The sequence below is a fragment of the Oryctolagus cuniculus genome, chromosome 3, assembly GCF_964237555.1.
Source record: "Oryctolagus cuniculus chromosome 3, mOryCun1.1, whole genome shotgun sequence".
Lineage (NCBI taxonomy): Eukaryota > Metazoa > Chordata > Mammalia > Lagomorpha > Leporidae > Oryctolagus > Oryctolagus cuniculus.
This window is the reverse complement of record NC_091434.1, coordinates 80,283,245-80,301,586: the sequence shown is the minus strand read 5'-3', so window position 1 is coordinate 80,301,586 and position 18,342 is coordinate 80,283,245. Positions and strand designations below refer to the sequence as shown.

At 47.9% G+C, this 18,342-nt stretch overlaps 2 protein-coding genes and 1 pseudogene across 3 annotated transcripts in view; 2 read left to right on the top strand and 1 right to left on the bottom strand.

Annotated features, from left to right (window-relative positions):
• The window catches only part of PSMD14 (proteasome 26S subunit, non-ATPase 14), a 111,476-nt gene extending 110,801 nt beyond the window's left edge, over positions 1-675 (top strand). For both annotated transcript variants that reach the window (XM_051849541.2, XM_051849542.2), the window contains one exon: positions 260-675. In XM_051849541.2, the coding sequence (XP_051705501.1) occupies positions 260-358 (99 nt within the window). In that variant the 3' untranslated portion in view covers positions 359-675. The remainder of the gene's footprint in view (positions 1-259) is intronic.
• Positions 676-5,177: 4,502 nt separating this feature from the next.
• Positions 5,178-13,439, top strand: TBR1 (T-box brain transcription factor 1). The gene is made up of 6 exons (XM_017342894.3): positions 5,178-6,008; positions 6,632-6,786; positions 7,143-7,264; positions 7,915-8,073; positions 9,207-9,268; positions 12,390-13,439. Exons 1-6 carry the CDS (start codon positions 5,317-5,319, stop codon positions 13,246-13,248), a joined length of 2,049 nt encoding a protein of 682 aa, XP_017198383.2. The 5' UTR covers positions 5,178-5,316; the 3' UTR covers positions 13,249-13,439.
• Positions 13,440-16,854: 3,415 nt separating this feature from the next.
• LOC100340655 (uncharacterized) overlaps positions 16,855-18,342 on the bottom strand; it is a 64,295-nt pseudogene continuing 62,807 nt past the window's right edge.

Here is an 18,342-nt window from a genome sequence, read left to right as displayed (position 1 = left end):
CTTTTTACTCTTTATAAAAATTTCTGGTATATAGAGTTAAGTCATAGTTGATCAGTCTTTGATTTTATTTTTTAATTAGCTAGTTAACTTTTTAGCAGATTTAGTGATCCTAAGACTGTTACAGTATATTGGGAAAGTTGAATTGTAAAATACTTGTAAATATATACATTAAGGACTACCTTTCTTTACTAATTTCATTAGCTACTGAAAAAAAATATTAATTTGCCAATAACATAGTTCTTTTTTCTTTTTCTTTTAGGACCCCAAACGTCATTTGGAGGAACATGTGGATGTACTTATGACTTCAAATATTGTCCAGTGTTTAGCAGCTATGTTGGATACTGTTGTATTTAAATAAAGCAACACCAAAAGCTATTAGTGATACTTTCAATGTATATTCTTCTGTTGTTCCTAATGCTCAAAATCAAGGGACCTCTGAAGGTGTATTTGGTTAAGTGTAATACATCTGGCATCATTCACAGCAGTATAACACCTTCCGTCTTGGTTGTGCAATTACTTCTGTTTCTTTAGTCAGGGTCTTTGCAGATTCCAAAGTTGTACAAGAATACATCAAAGTGGACAAATTTTGTTAAGATCCCATTTAATATTTGAAGAAATCAGTAGCGCAAATATATTTTGATTGTTGCTTACAAAATAAAATACATTTACAATCTATGTCTCCTGAGGTCTTTTGGCACTGGATGGAATTGACAGACTAACATTTGACAGTGTTCTGGAAATCTCACACAGATATGTTTCCCTTTACATTTACAAACCTTACAAATCATAAAACATGAATGTAATAACAAAACTTCACAGATGTAAAATGATTGCCATTAATAAGTGGCTACTTCGTCAGTAACCCAGAAAAAATGCTGACATATTTTATTAAAAACATATCTCACAAGTTAATACTATATACTCAGTATCTTGTTAAAAATATTGTACTTTCAGGATTTCCAAGGAATACATTGAAGAAGAAAGTCTAATTTAGACTTTATCGTGTTTTAAGAGTCCATTCCACCAACGGTTTTGAGACTGTCTGGGACTAGACTTTCATCTAAGCCAGAGAAGTTATAAAATGTCTTCAAAGCAAAATTAAAAGAGTAGCCATAGTGTGCATTTAATGTCACGAGCTTATCTATTACTATTTGCTCTCATCTTTCCCAAACTAATTTAGAAGTATGCAGTTTTCTGAAAGAGAAAACAAATTGACTAATGGCAATTTTCATAGATGACGTTTTTTGCAACCTACTTCCAACTATGTCCAATGAAAGCTGACCCTGATAATACTCATGGTACAGCACCATTCTGGGTACACCAAAGAGTAAGGCAAAAGATACAGAGATAGACTAAGGTTTAATTCTAGTCTGCGTACCCTTCCTTCTGAAAATAGGCTGAGATTACTTCTAAGGCTTTATTAAAGGACAATTTTCAGACAGAACCTACTAGATTTATTATGAATGCTTTGGTAGGCTACATTACTGTCCTATTTGAACAATTCTACACTCTTACTGGTTGCCTAATGAAGTATCCAGAAACTGAAAATGGAAATGGCTTAAATTCCCAGTATGTTTCAGTGTCTTTTTGGAAGAATAAGAGGTGTTCTGAGCATTTCTTGCTTGTCCTGTTGTTTCCTCTTTTAGATATAGTGATAGTATATGTTATATAGGACATGTAATATATACCATTTAAGTCATTGGGATTATATCTAACCATCTAAAATTAAAATATAAGTGGAAATTAGTGTAAGTTTTCCTGTTTCCTAATGCAATCTTATGTGCAGATTTTTGGGATATGTGGTATTTTCCCTTACAGGTAAAAGATATATAATTAATTTCACAGATAGTGTTGATTGGAGCTAGCCAAGTTTGGGTTTTTTTGTTTTTTGTTTTTTTTTTTTTTTTTTTTACATTGCACCCTCAGAAGAACTATTCTCAATACTCAGATGGGAAGTTGTTTCCTTTTTTCACTCAGTGCCCTGAAAAATCATTCTGAGGACTATGATTTTAAAGGCTTAAACAGCACCTTTTGCCCTCGTTTGATCACCATATTTTTTTTGGATACCTCAAAGCTACTTCCTCCCACTTGGTTCATGTTGGAGACATTTCCACTCTCAGAATCTCGTCACAATCTCTCCTAGCAAAACTTATATTTTCTTTGTAGATTTAGAGTTGATCAAAATCAGGATTCCTTAAAGAGAGGCCCAGTGAACACCTTTGTCTTGGAAATGTACAACTATTTTTGCAGCAGCACGATGGCCCAGGCCCAGTTAAGCTTTGAGACAACTTGTTTAATCACAAGCTCAATACATGCTTTTTAAAAAAAAAAAATTATTTAAGGAATACAAACTTCATGCACAGGACTCCTAAGTGTGTGCACGCAAAGGTATGCTTTTGTGAGCATCTTTACCCATAGTTAAAACAGCTCTGGAGCCAAAATTACACTTGTCTCCAGTGTAGAAATGTCCCTGCCTTAATCTCAGGCTAGTATGGGGCATTGAAAGCTTACTATTCAAAAGTGTAATCTGCCTGGACCAATAGCATCTGGGTCTTAGGGAAGCTGGTTGCATGTACAGAATGCCAGCCCAACCCCAGACTTACTGAATCACAATCAGGGTTCATGATGTGGTTCATAGTACATCTTAACGTCTGAGGATCCCTGGTCTACAGAATTATGGTACACAGGTGGGTGTGATCCTAAGGAAACCTTTTCCTTCTTGTGCATGTATATAAATTCAAGGCATAGCCTATGTGAGGAATCACTGAATTTATTAATGATAATCCAAAGTAGGACAGGGTGCACATTTATCTTATTCAATTCCTTAATAACTCAGAGGAAGGTGCATTGTATCCCTTTTCTATCTCTGAACACTTAAGCATTTCAATTTAGCATTCTTCATTTGTTCTAAGAAGCCAGTCTAGGTTGTCAGGAATGACAGAGCCTCAAAAGGAGCCCAGGTAGTCACACTGTGTGCTGCACACTGAAGGCTGTGTGGTACTGAGGCCGGAGGAAGGTACCCTTAGAAGCAGCAGAGGACAGGTATTCAGGGACAGAGAAGTTAACAATAAAGAAAGAAGACAGAAATGTGCAAAGTAAGGCACAAGCTGAGTAAGTTCAAGGGTAGGAAAACAAATGTCAAATGATGTCATTGCTACTCTCCCCTCTCCTGCACCCCAAGCCTCAGCAGCTAAGACAGGTTTGTTCAATGAACACTCTTGGTTAGGAGCTGAGGTTTGCTTTTGAAAGGAAAAAATGGATCTGGTTTAATTTTTCTCCTAGAAAATCTCTCGGCTTGAGTATGGGACATCTGGTCATCAACCTGTCCAGCCCTGGGCCGCCCGCGCCTCGTATTGCTCGCGGCGCCCTGCTGGAGGCCGCAGCTGGTACCCTCTGCAACCAAGGCACCCAGCCCGCCTCGGGGTACGGCTCAGTCTGGACTCATTCGCTGACCGCTCGGCCCACCGCTCGCTGCTCTAAAAATGCACTACAGCAGCGAATCTGAGAGTCCGGTTAACCCCTCTCCGCCCATGCCCGGCACCCACCCAACGTCCCCAGCGCCGCTGTGTCTGGCGGAGCTGCCTCAGTCCACGGAGGAGCGGACGCGCTCGCTCAAAGACACAGGCTTTGCCTGACCGAGCTCCCAGGTTGCAGGATGTGCCCCTGGGGTCAGCGCCGGCTCGCGCGGCCGCTCTGAGACCTGGCGCTGCTGCGTTCCTCCTCCTCCCCCTCCTCGAGGGGCTCTGCGTCCGGGGAGCGAAGCCGTGGGAGGGAGGAGTAGGAGGCCGGCCACGGGAAGCAGCTCTGGACAGATAAAGCCTTTAAGCCTTTGCCGCTCTGGTCCTAGCCAAGGACAGGGCTCCAGAGTTGATGGTACCGGGAGATCTTTTCTACCTACTCCTCAGAGTCGCTTTGGGCCTCGTGCTATTTATTTTTGCCAACATCCTCTTAAAATTGGTTCTTTTCTCTATTCCTCCTTAGAGTCCTCCTTCTTTTAAAATTACTGGCAGGGATCCTTTTTCTCCCTTCCAGATTATATAAACACCACACACACACACACACACACACACGCACACACACACACGCACACAGAGTCCTCACTCAGATCGCAGTGGTGACACCACTATCCATCCTGCCTCCCCATATCAGCGCTACTGGCGAACCCATTTGCACCGGGGCCTCAGCCCTCTCTTCTGGCGAGGCTTCTGAACCTGTCTCCAAGCCAGTACTTCAGAGAGAAAGGAAGTGCAGTGGGATGCAGCAAAGGATGTATGGCGCCTGCCCCCAGTTAGATGCTCTTCAGATAATCTGCGACCAAGTTAGCTGATAAAATATTTAGTAAAGACCCGGTAAACATCACTGCAGATACATTAAGGCACTTCAGTCCGACAGCTTATGATTATTTCAAAACTTAAAAAGGAGATCATAGATTGTCACCGTTCCCATGCTCAACCCAGAAACCGAACCTTCCCGAGGTGGGTGGATGGGTGGGTGCGCTGCTGCCCGCCCCCACCCGGCCCCTCCCGCCCGCCGCTGCGGCTCTCAGCGGCGGCGATTTATTTATGTACGTAGTTTAAAAGGTGCGGCGTTGGGGGCGCCGAGCACACGCAGGACCCGCGCGCCAAGCCCGGCTCAGGTGTCGTGTGCTTCCGTATTAACTGGAAAAGACAGACTCTGGAACTTTTACAGGGCGAGAAGAGGCCACCGGCTCTCGCTTTGTATACTTTGCACTTGAAATCGTTACATTCAACTGAATATTTGGCTCATTCTGATCTGAAAAGTCTCCTCGCATCGTCGAATTCCCTCCTCCGCTCTGAAGGGTCTGCGAGGGGGCGGGGGGGGGGGAGGTAGGAGATGTTTAGTAAATTGCACATCTTTGAATCTTCGTAAAGCAGTGGTCACAAAGCTTAAAGGTGACACAACAGTGCTCACGTAAACCCACACGCATTCCCCACCCCCCAAGCCAACAATAAAATCATCCCCTTCAATTTGCCATGATCGTCGCGACCAGGAGCCAGGTGATTATCCTAATTAATGTCTATCTAATTAAATTACTGTCAGCAGTTAACCAATGGCAGGAGCCGTTTCATCGGCTGCACAAGCAGCGAGATCAAAAGTGAGCCTTTTCTGATTGCTGCATAGTGTCAATTGGCCAATCTCTTCTCCCAGGGAAAAAAAAAGTAAATCAAACCTTTGAGAAGCATTTGCTGGGTGAAGTGCTTTCTGTCTAGTGAGGGGGTCTGTGGATTTCTAGTTTATGATAAATAGGACTTTAAAAACCAGGGACGGGAGGGCGAGTGTTCAGGTTCTAGAGCTATGCAGCTGGAGCACTGCCTTTCTCCTTCTATCATGCTCTCCAAGAAATTTCTCAATGTGAGCAGCAGCTACCCACATTCAGGCGGATCCGAGCTTGTCTTGCACGATCATCCCATTATCTCGACCACTGACAACCTGGAGAGAAGTTCACCTTTGAAAAAAATTACCAGGGGGATGACGAATCAGTCAGATACAGACAATTTTCCTGACTCCAAGGACTCACCAGGGGACGTCCAGAGAAGTAAACTCTCTCCTGTCTTGGACGGGGTCTCTGAGCTTCGTCACAGTTTCGATGGCTCTGCTGCAGATCGCTACCTCCTCTCTCAGTCCAGCCAGCCACAGTCCGCGGCCACTGCTCCCAGTGCCATGTTCCCGTACCCCGGCCAGCACGGACCGGCGCACCCCGCCTTCTCCATCGGCAGCCCCAGCCGCTACATGGCCCACCACCCGGTCATCACCAACGGAGCCTACAACAGCCTCCTGTCCAACTCCTCACCGCAGGGCTACCCCACGGCCGGCTACCCCTACCCACAGCAGTACGGCCACTCCTACCAAGGAGCCCCGTTCTACCAGTTCTCCTCCACGCAGCCAGGGCTGGTGCCCGGCAAAGCGCAGGTGTACCTGTGCAACAGGCCCCTCTGGCTGAAATTCCACCGGCACCAAACGGAGATGATCATCACCAAACAGGGAAGGTAATGCTACATTCTTGGCTGCCGCTGCTGCAGGCGCGACCGGGGCGAGAGCGCGCCCAGGCTGCGACCGCTTCGGCGGCGTTTGTTGGGGTCGGGAGAGGAGTGGAAGGTACTCTGGTGCTCCCTGGAGTTGTCTGGTTTTTGGAAAAGGGGAACGTGGAAAGGATAACCATCACGGTGATGTTGGTTGCTGGTGGTGGGGGGACCTTGCTGCAGGAACAAGGTTGGAGAGCCAAGTCAGTGGCCGGAGGAAGGCGAGAAAGGGAGAGAGAGAGACAGAGAGGAAGAGCCCCCGGCCAGCGGCCGGGCGACCGCAGGGACTCTTCAACGCCCACCGTTGCGGACAGGTGGAGACGTGGGTCGCCAGCCTCGCTCAGCACCTGAGCACTGGTACCTGCCGACCCCCCACTCCAGCTCAGTCGCTGCGCTCTCCGAGCCCGGCCCTACCTCTCTCTTCCTCTCCTCTCCCACCACCCCTCTTCCAACCCAGCCAGCACTCGCTGGTCTATGCTATCAGAACAAGTTTTGCTTTGCTATCTGGCGCCCCGCTTCTCACATTTAATCTTTAACATTTATGTTTCTTTTTTCCTTGTTTTCTCCCTTCCTTCCCTTAATTTAAATAGGCGCATGTTTCCTTTTTTAAGTTTTAACATTTCTGGTCTCGATCCCACGGCTCATTACAATATTTTTGTGGATGTGATTTTGGCGGATCCCAATCACTGGAGGTTTCAAGGAGGCAAATGGGTTCCTTGCGGCAAAGCGGACACCAATGTGCAAGGCAAGTCCTTCCAATTAACACGTTTTTTTGACACTTATTTAGGTGAGAATGATTAATTAAAGCCTTTGTGGACTGGCTCGAGCGACTTTTTAAAAAGATCGGCCAATGACTTCTGAAAGGAAATGAGAGGGACAGGGGGACAGACGGAGTGGCGAGAAGGGGGAGGATTATGCAAAAGCTATTTTAATCATGCCCAGTTAATAGGGAGAACGTGCGGCCTAAAAAGCCCCAGTTAATGGCTTCACAGTTGAACAAGGTGTTGTGTGTGTGTGTGTGTGTGCGCGCGCGCTCCATGGTGAGCAGTTGGGACTAGGCAGTACCCCGGACATAGGTAAACAACCTATTTCTTGCTCTAGGAAATCGGGTTTATATGCATCCGGATTCCCCCAACACTGGAGCTCACTGGATGCGCCAAGAAATCTCTTTCGGAAAATTAAAACTTACGAACAACAAAGGAGCTTCAAACAACAATGGGCAGGTCAGTGGTTCCTTCGCGCTCTCTCTCTCTCTCTCTCTCTCTCTCTCTCTCTCTCTCTCTCTGTGTGTGTGTGTGTGTGTGTGTGTCTCCCTCTCCCCTCTTCCCCCGCCCCCGTCTTTCTGTCTCTCCTATCCCTAACATCCAGTTTGCCAGTTTAAAACAGCGTGTCAAACTGGATACATGTTTTTTTTTTTTCTGCATTAAAAAGGTGTCCCCAAAATTCTATTTCCAACTCCCGAAATTACATTCCGTGTATAAAGTTGCTCTCTCCACCCTGCACCCTGGCTCTATTCCGGGGTCCCCGACCTTCCCAACGACAAATATTGATTGATTTTGAGAAGGAAGCCCACAGGATCTGCAGGTTGCGAGAAATCGTTGTTTCTCCTTAAAAGGGGACTAGGAGAAGGGCCCTGCCGATTGGCTGTCGGGTTCTGCCTTCCTCCGGCGCCCGGGCCGACGCCTGTTCGCAGAGGTGCTAGGGCCGGTCAGCCCGGGCCAGCCTGTCAGCGGCGGGCCGAGCGCGGCCGGCAGGTGGTAGCTGGGGCGGCGGGCAGCAGCCTGGTTCGGCGGCCCGCGGCGCGCAGCCCCGGCGCACGGCGCCCGCGTTCACACCTCGCCCGGCGGCGCTCCCCTCTCTCTCTGCCGGACAGATGGTGGTTTTACAGTCCTTGCACAAGTACCAGCCCCGCCTACATGTGGTGGAAGTGAACGAGGATGGCACGGAGGACACCAGCCAGCCCGGCCGCGTGCAGACATTCACTTTCCCGGAGACTCAGTTCATCGCCGTCACCGCCTACCAGAATACCGATGTAAGCAGGCCTCGGGGCTGGGCGCGCAGCGGGCGGTTTCCGAGGCTCCCGCACCCGCCGGCACCGCCCGGACATCCCGGGCAGCACTGTGGTCAGCAACTGCTGTCTCTAGTGCGCGTTTCCCGCGTAGGGCTAAGGGCCTGCGGGGCACCTTCCCGGAATACAAGCCGGTGGGAAAATGATTATTTGTCTCAGTCGCGGGTCACCCGGGCCATATTGGAGGTGACTAGGATTTCTGGGGCATCTTTTGGGAGTTTTAATTTGGTCCTCAAACTAGAACCGATAAAGATCTGCTTTCGCTCGCTCTCAAGTCCCGCCTTCCTTTAGAAAACAAGCAGATTTCCCCTGCATTTTATTGTTGACAACTTTCGTTATCTAATTTTTTTTTTCAATAAGAGAAACAGATTTGATTATTGAAATGAACAAATGTAATTGTTCTGGGAAATCAAAAGAAGGTACACATTCATGTACGTGAAAACTACAATAAATCAAATTATTGTAAGCTATTGGATGAGTTTTCTCACACTTGTATTTCTTCAGTATTTGAATGTTTGCAGAAAACCTCATTTCAGTGGCTGATTTGTCCACCAGGAATGATTTTTTTTTTTTGTTTTTTTGCTTTCTTATTTGAGTAAAAATTTCAGGAGCTACAACATTATTTTATTTTAAATGCAAACTGATTTTAGGATGATGCAACTTGCGTAGTTTCCCAGGTTGTGAATCAGAAACAGCCCACTAAATAAAATTTGGTGAAACACATAAAATATGCAAAAATTGGTGATGAATTCAAGTTCCCTTAAAGATTTTTGTCTTGAGTGTGTTGTAACAAGAATTTTAGAGATGTGAGTTTAAACAATTTAAAAACACATAGGAGAGCTAAATAACTGAAATACATCTTTTAGTTTGAAGTATCTTAAAGTATCATTATTTTAAATGTGTCTCCTACGTTTCGTGATACTTTCTCCTTTTTTCCTTTCCATCATTCTCTCAAAATTTTCAGTTTGGGAAACTTTGCTATTTAATGAAATTGTGGGCCTTGAGACCCTGTAAAAAGTGGTAGATGATATATTCTCACATTCCCAATCTTCCTGTATAGAGGTGAGATCACATTTATCCTTTTTTCTCTTTCCCAGATTACACAACTGAAAATAGATCACAACCCCTTTGCAAAAGGATTTCGGGATAACTATGACACGTAAGTAACTTTGCATGTTCCTTCTCAAACAGTTGTGGCACTGGGCTTTAGGTCAAAGGTGGATTGTTATGTACAAGGCTTCTGGAAAGTAGACTGTGTGAAGGTAGATCTGTTTCAGAGGTTTCCCCTTTCTAATTTTGTCCCCCCCTCCATCCCCACACCTTCTCTCCGGATGACCTTGTGTCTTGGTACTTGTGTGGTTTTGGTCAAAGGTTTCCTCCACTTATGTTTAGATTTCCTGTGAATTACAAAGTTGTTGGCGACCCTCTGGGGCTGGCTGGCTAGCTGGCTGGGGAAGCTGCCCTGGTTCCCGGGTGCCCGGTGTTGTATGTGGCGCTGCAGATGCTCAGCTCAGATTGTCTGTGTCTGAAACGGGCAATTCTGCCTGAAAATGCACGTGGCTCTGGCAGTTGTTACAGTCGTCTTGGCATACGTGACTTTTATTTACCCATTTCCAAGTTTTGTGTAATAGCGTTTCCTCTGCAAGTTTACTACGGACTGATAGATATGTGTGTGCACCCACCACAGGCGAGTTCATGAGCAGAACCGCTGTTACAGTCATTTCAGGCTTCGGTGAGGACTCAGATGCTTTTGCTGTGTGTTATTTATAAGCTTCAAAAGAGAAACATTTCCTCTTGACTTTTGTGTCTATATGCATTTTAATGAAATGTGTTGGTTCCCTCCTCTTCAGGCCTGCCTTCTCTCTCTCTCTCTCTTTATCAAAAGACTGTTCTCTGGGGGCAACAGTAGGTGTGAACTAAATGCTTTCTGGGCTGCCTCTGACATTCTCACTCAGGGGCCAGTCCCAGTGCCTCAGAGTTCAGGTGGTGCCATCTAGCACAACTGAAACCTGGATTGTGGGGGCTGCCTCACTTTCTCTGACCATAAAAGGGAAGGGTACATCCATCTTTAATTTCATGGCTTTCAGTGACTCCCTGGGATGGAGCTAAAAAGTTAAAACTGCCTTTAAGTATAACTGGATTAAACAAAGGTGATGGAGAAAGACAGTGGCTGCCTCTAGTCCACCTGCAGCCAAAGAACCTTCCCTCTTGCTAGTTAATAAAAAACTGAAAAGACAGTCATTGATATATTGCCTCCAACCATTACAAGTGCCTTTCAAAAGTATTATAAAGGGGGCAGAGTTCATCCATATGATTCTCCAGAATAAAAACTTGGCTACTCCAATGTTCACAGTCTGCAAAGGTGGGGCCAGCACAGTGGGAAGTGTGTAGCCCAAGAGACCAGAGATGTTGGAGAAGAGTCCTATAGATTCTGAGCTTTTAATTCTGTTTGTGAACATCTGTTCAAAGGCATTTCATTTAACACAAATCAATTCAGTAATCCCCAGTGGGTTGGGATCTGGATGGGCATCTAAACTGTATCTTTTGTAGACTGCTTTTTTCTTTTAAAAATGCTGTGGTGGTAAACAGAGAAGATGTTTGCACCTTGAAAGTTATGTTCCCTTCCTGCCTCCCTCTACTTTGAAAAGAATTAAATTTGGGGAGGGAAATTTTGTAAAGCAAGCAGAATGGACCTGGGCAGCCACAGCATAACTCTCACCTGTCCCTCCTCCTCCAATTGCCTTCTGTTGGAAAAGCCAGTTCTCTTTGATTCTTAAATCACTGTCAGTTTTTCATGAAAAGCTTCTCTATCTATACAAAAAAGATACCTTTGACTTTTATGAGATGGGGAAGAGTTGGTTTAAGACACTCTCCCCTTCCCCTCTTGCATTGGTTATTTGGGCATGGATTTTGGAGAAATAGGGAGAGGCTTAAGGCTTAAGGGTTCAGGGGGTACTGCAATGTTGGCCACTCACCAGGGAATCTTCCCCCCAAAGGATTAAGGTCTGATAAAACTGAAGCTCTCCCTCAAAACAGTCTGTTCACTAAAGATTAAAACATTTATGTGTGAGCTAAATAAAAACGGAGGCATGTGTGTATGTGTATGAGAAAACACTTCTACCAATCTTCATCCAATCCCTGGTTCCCTTTCAATTCAAGTGGGATTTTCTAGGCCTAGGGCCTACTGTTAATCTAATTATTTTAGCTAAGGTAATTCCCAACAACACAATCCCTGCCGGTGGTTGAACCAGTTTGTTAAAGACCTCCTTTTGCCTCAGTTTCCTCATTCGTGAAGTGGGTTAATATAGTACCTGGCTCAAAGGATTGTTGTGAGTTAAGAAGGCACTGTCTGTGCAGCCCTGGAACCAATAGTGCTTGTAGCAAATACCAGCTCAGCACAGGTTAGCTCTTGTTAACGGTGCATTGCTTGGGGGTGCTCACTTTCTTGTACTATAAGTTTGCCTGAAAGTTTTTGCCAGTAATGGATTAGGAGCTGCGGAGAAAAGGTCAAGAACCTTTTTCCATTGTAGAAGAACCTTAAGGATAACGACTGTGTCCAAATAGTAATTCTTGTTTGTTTATGTTGGGAGGGATGGGAGGTTAAAGAATCACACCTGGAGGGGAGAAACAATAGAGAGTGGGATCTTTGGAGGCCCCCAGCGGCAGTCGTCGGGGTCTCAGAAGACTGGTGAGGGCCGACCAGTGTGTGATTTTTACTACCTGGATGCATGCGAGGCCCCCACCCCCACCGGCCACACGCAGTTCTTCCCTAGGGTTTTCTTAAATGATCTAGAGAAAGGAGGAGAGAAATCACCTGAACCATCAAGTGGACACAGGAGGTCTGAAAAGTGTGGAGGAGCGGATGGCTTGTTTAGAAATTTCGCTCAGAAAGCCACCTCAGAGGAAAAGCCCGGTGGGCACATAGCACCTTGCTCCTCCGGTATAAGGTGCGCACTCTTGTTGAGAAAGGGAATGAGAGCCCCTTGCTATGCCCTTCGCTCGGTGCCCTGCGCAGTTGAAAGCGCGAGAAGAGAGCCTTCCTCTCCGTGCCCTGTATCTCGCGCAGGCCCTGCGCCGACAGGTTGACCCCTTTGTAATTCCTCGACCTATGTTGGGGAAGATGCGGGTCTGTGACCTTTTGCGATCTGTATCCTGGTCGGCACTCTACAGATGGAGGGTGCGGGGTGGGTGGAAAGTGGAGGGGGCCTTTCCTTGTGCAGCCCGAAGGGCCCTCCGCGCCACCTTCGGTTCTCTCTCTCTCTCTTCCCCCACTCCCGCAGGATCTACACAGGCTGCGACATGGACCGCCTGACCCCTTCGCCCAATGACTCGCCCCGCTCACAGATCGTACCCGGTGCCCGCTACGCCATGGCCGGCTCTTTCCTGCAGGACCAATTCGTGAGCAACTACGCCAAGGCCCGCTTCCACCCGGGTGCAGGCGCTGGCCCCGGGCCGGGCACGGACCGCAGCGTGCCACACACCAACGGGCTGCTATCGCCCCAGCAGGCCGAGGACCCGGGCGCGCCGTCCCCGCAGCGCTGGTTTGTGACGCCGGCCAACAACCGGCTGGACTTCGCGGCCTCGGCCTACGACACGGCCACGGACTTCGCGGGCAACGCGGCCACGCTGCTCTCGTACGCGGCGGCGGGCGTGAAGGCGCTGCCTCTGCAGGCTGCAGGCTGCACGGGCCGCCCGCTCGGCTACTACGCCGACCCGTCGGGCTGGGGCGCGCGCAGCCCCCCGCAGTACTGTGGCGCCAAGTCGGGCTCGGTGCTGCCCTGCTGGCCCAACAGCGCCGCGGCCGCCGCGCGCATGGCCGGCGCCAACCCCTACCTGGGCGAGGAGGCCGAGGGCCTGGCCGCTGAGCGCTCGCCGCTGCCGCCCGGCGCCGCCGAGGACGCCAAGCCCAAAGACCTGTCCGACTCCAGCTGGATCGAGACGCCCTCCTCCATCAAGTCCATCGACTCGAGCGACTCCGGGATTTACGAGCAGGCCAAGCGGAGGAGAATCTCGCCTGCCGACACGCCGGTGTCCGAGAGTTCGTCCCCGCTCAAGAGCGAGGTGCTGGCCCAGCGGGACTGCGAGAAGAACTGCGCCAAGGACATAGGCGGCTACTACGGCTTCTACTCGCACAGCTAGGCCGCTCCTGCCCGCCCGGGCCGCGGCCTGGACACCCTCTACCCCCCGCCAGCCCCTCTCACTCAGCTCTTCCCCAGCACCTCCTCCCCGGGCCCCACCTTGCGCGACCCCTCGTTGTCTTTGACCTTCGATGACCGTCTGCAGCGAATAAGTGCAGGTCTCCCAGTGTGATTATAACCTTTTCCTTTGCACAGCGGTCTCTGCAATTAGCCCACCGACCTTCAACTTTGCTGTAAACCTTTCGGTTTTCCTCCTTAACGCTCCTTCTGTGAAGTTATGCCCCTCACAACCCTTCTTCCCCCTCGTCTTTTGCTCGCCCCCTCCTTTTCTGTCTCGTAATGAAACTCTTCACCTTTAGGAGACCTGGAAAGTCCTGGCAGGCAGCCGCGAATCCGACCCGCCAAGTCTCGGCCTCCCCTTTAACCAGAGGACGTTGACTATAGAACCTGGAGCCAGCCAGCGCGTCCTTTCTTATCCCCGAGTGGATGGATGGATGGATGGATGGTAGGGATGTTAATAATTTTAGTGGAACAAAGCCTGTGAAATGATTGTACATAGTGTTAATTTATTGTAACGAATGGCTAGATTTTCTCATCGTCAAGGCACAAAACCAGTTCATGCTTCACCGTTTTCATTCCTTTTCTCCTTTCTTCGCTTTTCTTTTCTTTTCCTCTCCTCATTCTTTCTCTTCCTCTCTCTCTTTTCTTGTGAGATAAATTAACAGTATTCTAAGAGGCTCTGGAAACACGAAACACTTGATAGTGGTGGGGTTCTCACTTCTCCGCAATTTGTTGCATGAAATAGATTTCTATGTGCTCGGATGCACACAAATAGCTAAGGAGAATCCACACACAAACACCTGTACAGGATAGGTGTTCTTGGGCAAATCGATTAAGTGGCATGATGCCTGCAAAGTAAAGTCAACTGGAGTTGTATGCTTCCCTTCCTGACCCTCCCAATAGAATAGCTCGACATCAGCAATATTATTTTGCCTTATTTGTTTTTCCCCAAAGTGCCAAATCCATAACTGGTCTGTGCAGGTGCCAAATATGCTGACAAACTGTTTCTGAATATCTTTTCAGTCCCCCCTCCACCTTTATATGCTGTAAATCTTTGTAATGAATACTCTACTAATGATATAGATGACTGAATTGTTGGTAACTATAGGGTAGTCTAGTGAAGATAAATTGTGTGAGTTGTATATTTTACTGCATTTTAGTTTTGAAAATGATTTTTCCCACCACCCTAGAAACAGCTGAAATTTGACTTCCTTGGGATAACTCTGGCATTAATGCAAATAAGACTGCCTCCCCCCCAAGTCTTGTTATATTTGATAAGGAGCATTAATTCCCCTGGAAATAGATTAGTAGGATTTCTAATGTTGTGTAGCAAACCTATACCTTTTTTTTTGTATTTCAAAATGAATGTGAAATATGCATCATACACAATATTCAATCTAGATTCCAATCCATGGGAGGGGGGGATTTTTCCTAATAGGAATTCAGGGTCTAAACGTGTGTATATTTTGGCTCTTCTGTAAATCTAATGTTGTGATTTTTATATTTGTTTCGTTTTTGTCTGTGAATTGAATAATTTATACAAGTACACACTCCACTGAGAAACGTTTTGTTTTTTGCTCGTTTGTATCGTCTGTGTATAACAAGTAAAATAAACCTGGTAAAACGCTAACTATGGTGTTTGAAAGCAGTTTACAGTTTGAAAATAATTTAATTATTATAGGTCATTATTTAATGGGCACCACCTCCTGTTCCCCCCTTAAATCTGCTTAATAGCACCATGAATTACTCGTTTTCTTCTCATTTTACTATCATTTAGTTCCCTGTGGGTGAAGTTTCACTTTCTGTGCTTATTTTTTTTTCCAGAAAAAAAAAATAGGCACTTTCCTATACCGATCTGATTCTCTCTGAAGTTGGAAATAATGCGATCAGGAGAAGGAGGGGCTTTTAATTTCACAAAGTAAGGCGGGAGGCATCGGGCGAGAAGAGGGTGTAATTTAAATGTATGTTAAAATAGGCTGTTGACCGCAGATGGCGAAAATTCTGGTCTTACATACGAGGCCTTGGAGGTGAGTGGCGAATCTGTAAGCGAAAACGCAGAACGGCCTACATTTCTTGACTGGATGATTTCAGGGGATCGGGTGGCGGTGAGGTAGCAAAGAACCTGTGGTGCAAGCTTACGGAGCTGAGAACTTACTTTGGGTGGTATCTCTTCGGTGGTAGAACCCTAGTGCCAGCCCTACCCAGGCCGGATCCCCATCCCTTGAGAAAAGGGGCAGAAGTGAGGGATTCCAGCCCCGGGCCACTAATGCCTCAGTAAAGGAGACTGCAGAGCTCTGCCTTCATGTCCTTAAGAAGCTCTTTTTATACTGTTGTCTTTCAAAGAGCTGACCCAAGATAAAAGGTAGAAAGTGGTTCAAACTTCTAGCTTCGCAAAGCCAATCTCAGGGTTACGGAACTACATTTACCCCCACCTAGAGATCGTCCTGTGTCCCCTCTGCAGTTTGACAGCTGTAGAGGCTTCCAAATTCCAATTAAAACGGATTCGAGGGAGGCTAAATCGGACTTGTCTTGCCTGGACGATTCCGCCACTAGACGGCGTGCGGTGGAGTTCGGTCTGCCACACAGAAAAGCCATGACTGATTTTCCTTTGTGTTTCCTTCTCCCTCCCCACACCTAAGAACTAAGCAAGAGGACGAAAAGTACAAAACACGGTGCAGGTGCAGCTTGTGGAGCGGCGCGTTCCCGAAATCTCCCACCCGCCCCGCCCAGAGGCCGCGCTCCGCCAACCCGGCGCCTGTTCCGCCGTGGGGCAGGCACTCGTGCGCCCGCAGGGGCGCGGGAACGCGCGGCGCGGGGCCGTGGCAGGGCCAGGGCTCGAGGCCGCGAGGGCCGCGCTCGGCTCTGGGACCCGAGGCCTGGCCCCAGCAGCACGCGGCGCCCGGCCGGGGCCCGCCGCCCTCGGGGCAGAGTCGCGGTGAGCTACGAAGTCGGTGTGGTGTGCGTACACTATAAGCGCCTAGGCGCCGAGGATAGATTTCACAGGAACGTAGTGCCTTGTACTGAAAGACGTGCTTGAGCTGATATTAGGAAGTACTTAAAAAAAATCGGGAGGTCGATTCCCTTGCAGTTCTGCCACCATCTGCTGTGTGGACTGAGTCAGCGTGAGGTAAATTTGCAGCCACGCGCTCCTCTCGGAGGCAGTGTGCTTTCTCGTCCCATTAAAGCCTGATCATTTCTCCTGGCTTCCAAGAAGTCTTGGGTGTCTGGTGAAGTGACACGGTGTTTGTGAGGCTGCTGCTGTTCAAGGGAATCGCAGTTGGGGCTGGGGAGGCCCTTTGGGAACCAAAGTTCGAGTCCTGGGTTAGAATTCAAGCGGCCTTCTATCTCTGTGAGGGTAGGGGCCAGGGTGGGGACGGAGAAGGACGACGAATCCACTCTGTAAACTCAGCTTTTCTTAGTTTTCAACAGTAGGTTTTCAGAAGGAGAAAGCAAGAGGGAAAAAAAAAATCAGGCGAGCGTGCGGCTAGCACCTTATTCTGGCTCAAGCCCCTCCGCCACCTGCAGCCCGCGCCATCTTAACTCAATTTCAGTCTCTCTCGGGGCTGAACGCCGCAGCCCGCAGGTGCCGCTTAGCCGTAAGCAGCTGCGCCCTCGAGTCCCAGCCTTCGAGGCGGCCACCGTGTGGACGGAGGAGGGAGCAGAGCGTGCTGCCTCGGTCAAGGGCGGCAGCGGCGGGCTGCAACTCGGCCCTGCCCCGGCAGGCAGGCGAGGCCGCAGGTCTGCCCTGGCGCACCCGGGCCGGACCGAAGGGTCTGGCGTCTGAGAAGCGGGGCCGTTCCCGGGGTCTGGTGGGGCGGCAGCAGCCTTCGCCGTCGGGTCCGGGCCAGGGGTTCCGGCCGCAGTGGCCCTGATTCTGGGCTCGGGCCCAGTCCTGGTTCCGTCTCTGCGTGTTTACCCTCCCGCAACCCGCTCTGGCGGAAGAGGCTCCGCGGCCTCGACCAGGCCTGAGGGCGCGGCCTCCTCCTCGCCACTGCCCTAGAGCTGCCCCGGTGACCAATTCCAACTTAGGACACCAAGGCCTTGTTAGGACTGGCAGAGATTTATTGAACAGTTTGTTTCCCTAAACAGGGTTGTTTCAGCCTTCTTAGGATCACTTTCATCATCTGAGTTTTTAAAATGTGGTGCTTAGGGTTCTGTAGAGAACTTTCTGCACCCCATCACCCCTCGCAGTTATGTTTTGTGGTAAATCTCAGTGCTAAAATTGTTTCCCACCGTTTTCTATGATATTGCTGCTTTTAAGCATTGAAGCGTTAAAGGATGTTCTTTCTGTTGAGGATACAGGTTATGAACAAAAGCTTTGTTTATGATTAGAGGCCATTTATCCAGAGGAATTCAAGACTCTCTTTTGGGATATTTGAACAATGTGGATGTGCTCATGAGTGATTTTTTAGGGGGTTTAGCCTGCTCTCAGATCCAGCACCTCATTTGTATGTTTGTGATTTTATCATGTAGGCAAATTGGCCATTGTTAGGAAAGAAAGTGGAACTCCCGGTCCTGCTTTAAAACAAACTTACCTGGATTCTCCTGAAACAAACAGCAACAATGCTTTTTAGTCAAATGTACATAAGTAGGCAACAACTTAAATCTTACTGATTGAACTCAGTTTCAGCAATATTTACTCTGGTGTGTTGACAGTTGCTTGAGTTTTGGTATTTGAAAGAGTTTAATATCAGCACAACTCGTTTTTTAAAAGGTAAGCAAGTTGAATCCCTGTGGCTTATTGACTTTATAATCTGCACACGAGACTTAATTTTGGACAAAAGGTTTTCTTTTGCCAAAACAAGGAAAGAGCCTCTGAGAGAAGATAGACACATTAGGTAAGATTTTAGATATCACATTATTCTTGGTTTAATTCAGTTGCTTTGAGATTTGTGTGTCTTCCTGGTTTCTGTCTTCAGCTTGTGTGTTAGGTTGCCACACATTTAGAAGTATATTCACTTGAAAGAAAACCCCACTGCTTTCACAATAAAGTAAACTTGATGGTGTACAAGTCACTGGTCTCATCTGAGCTGAT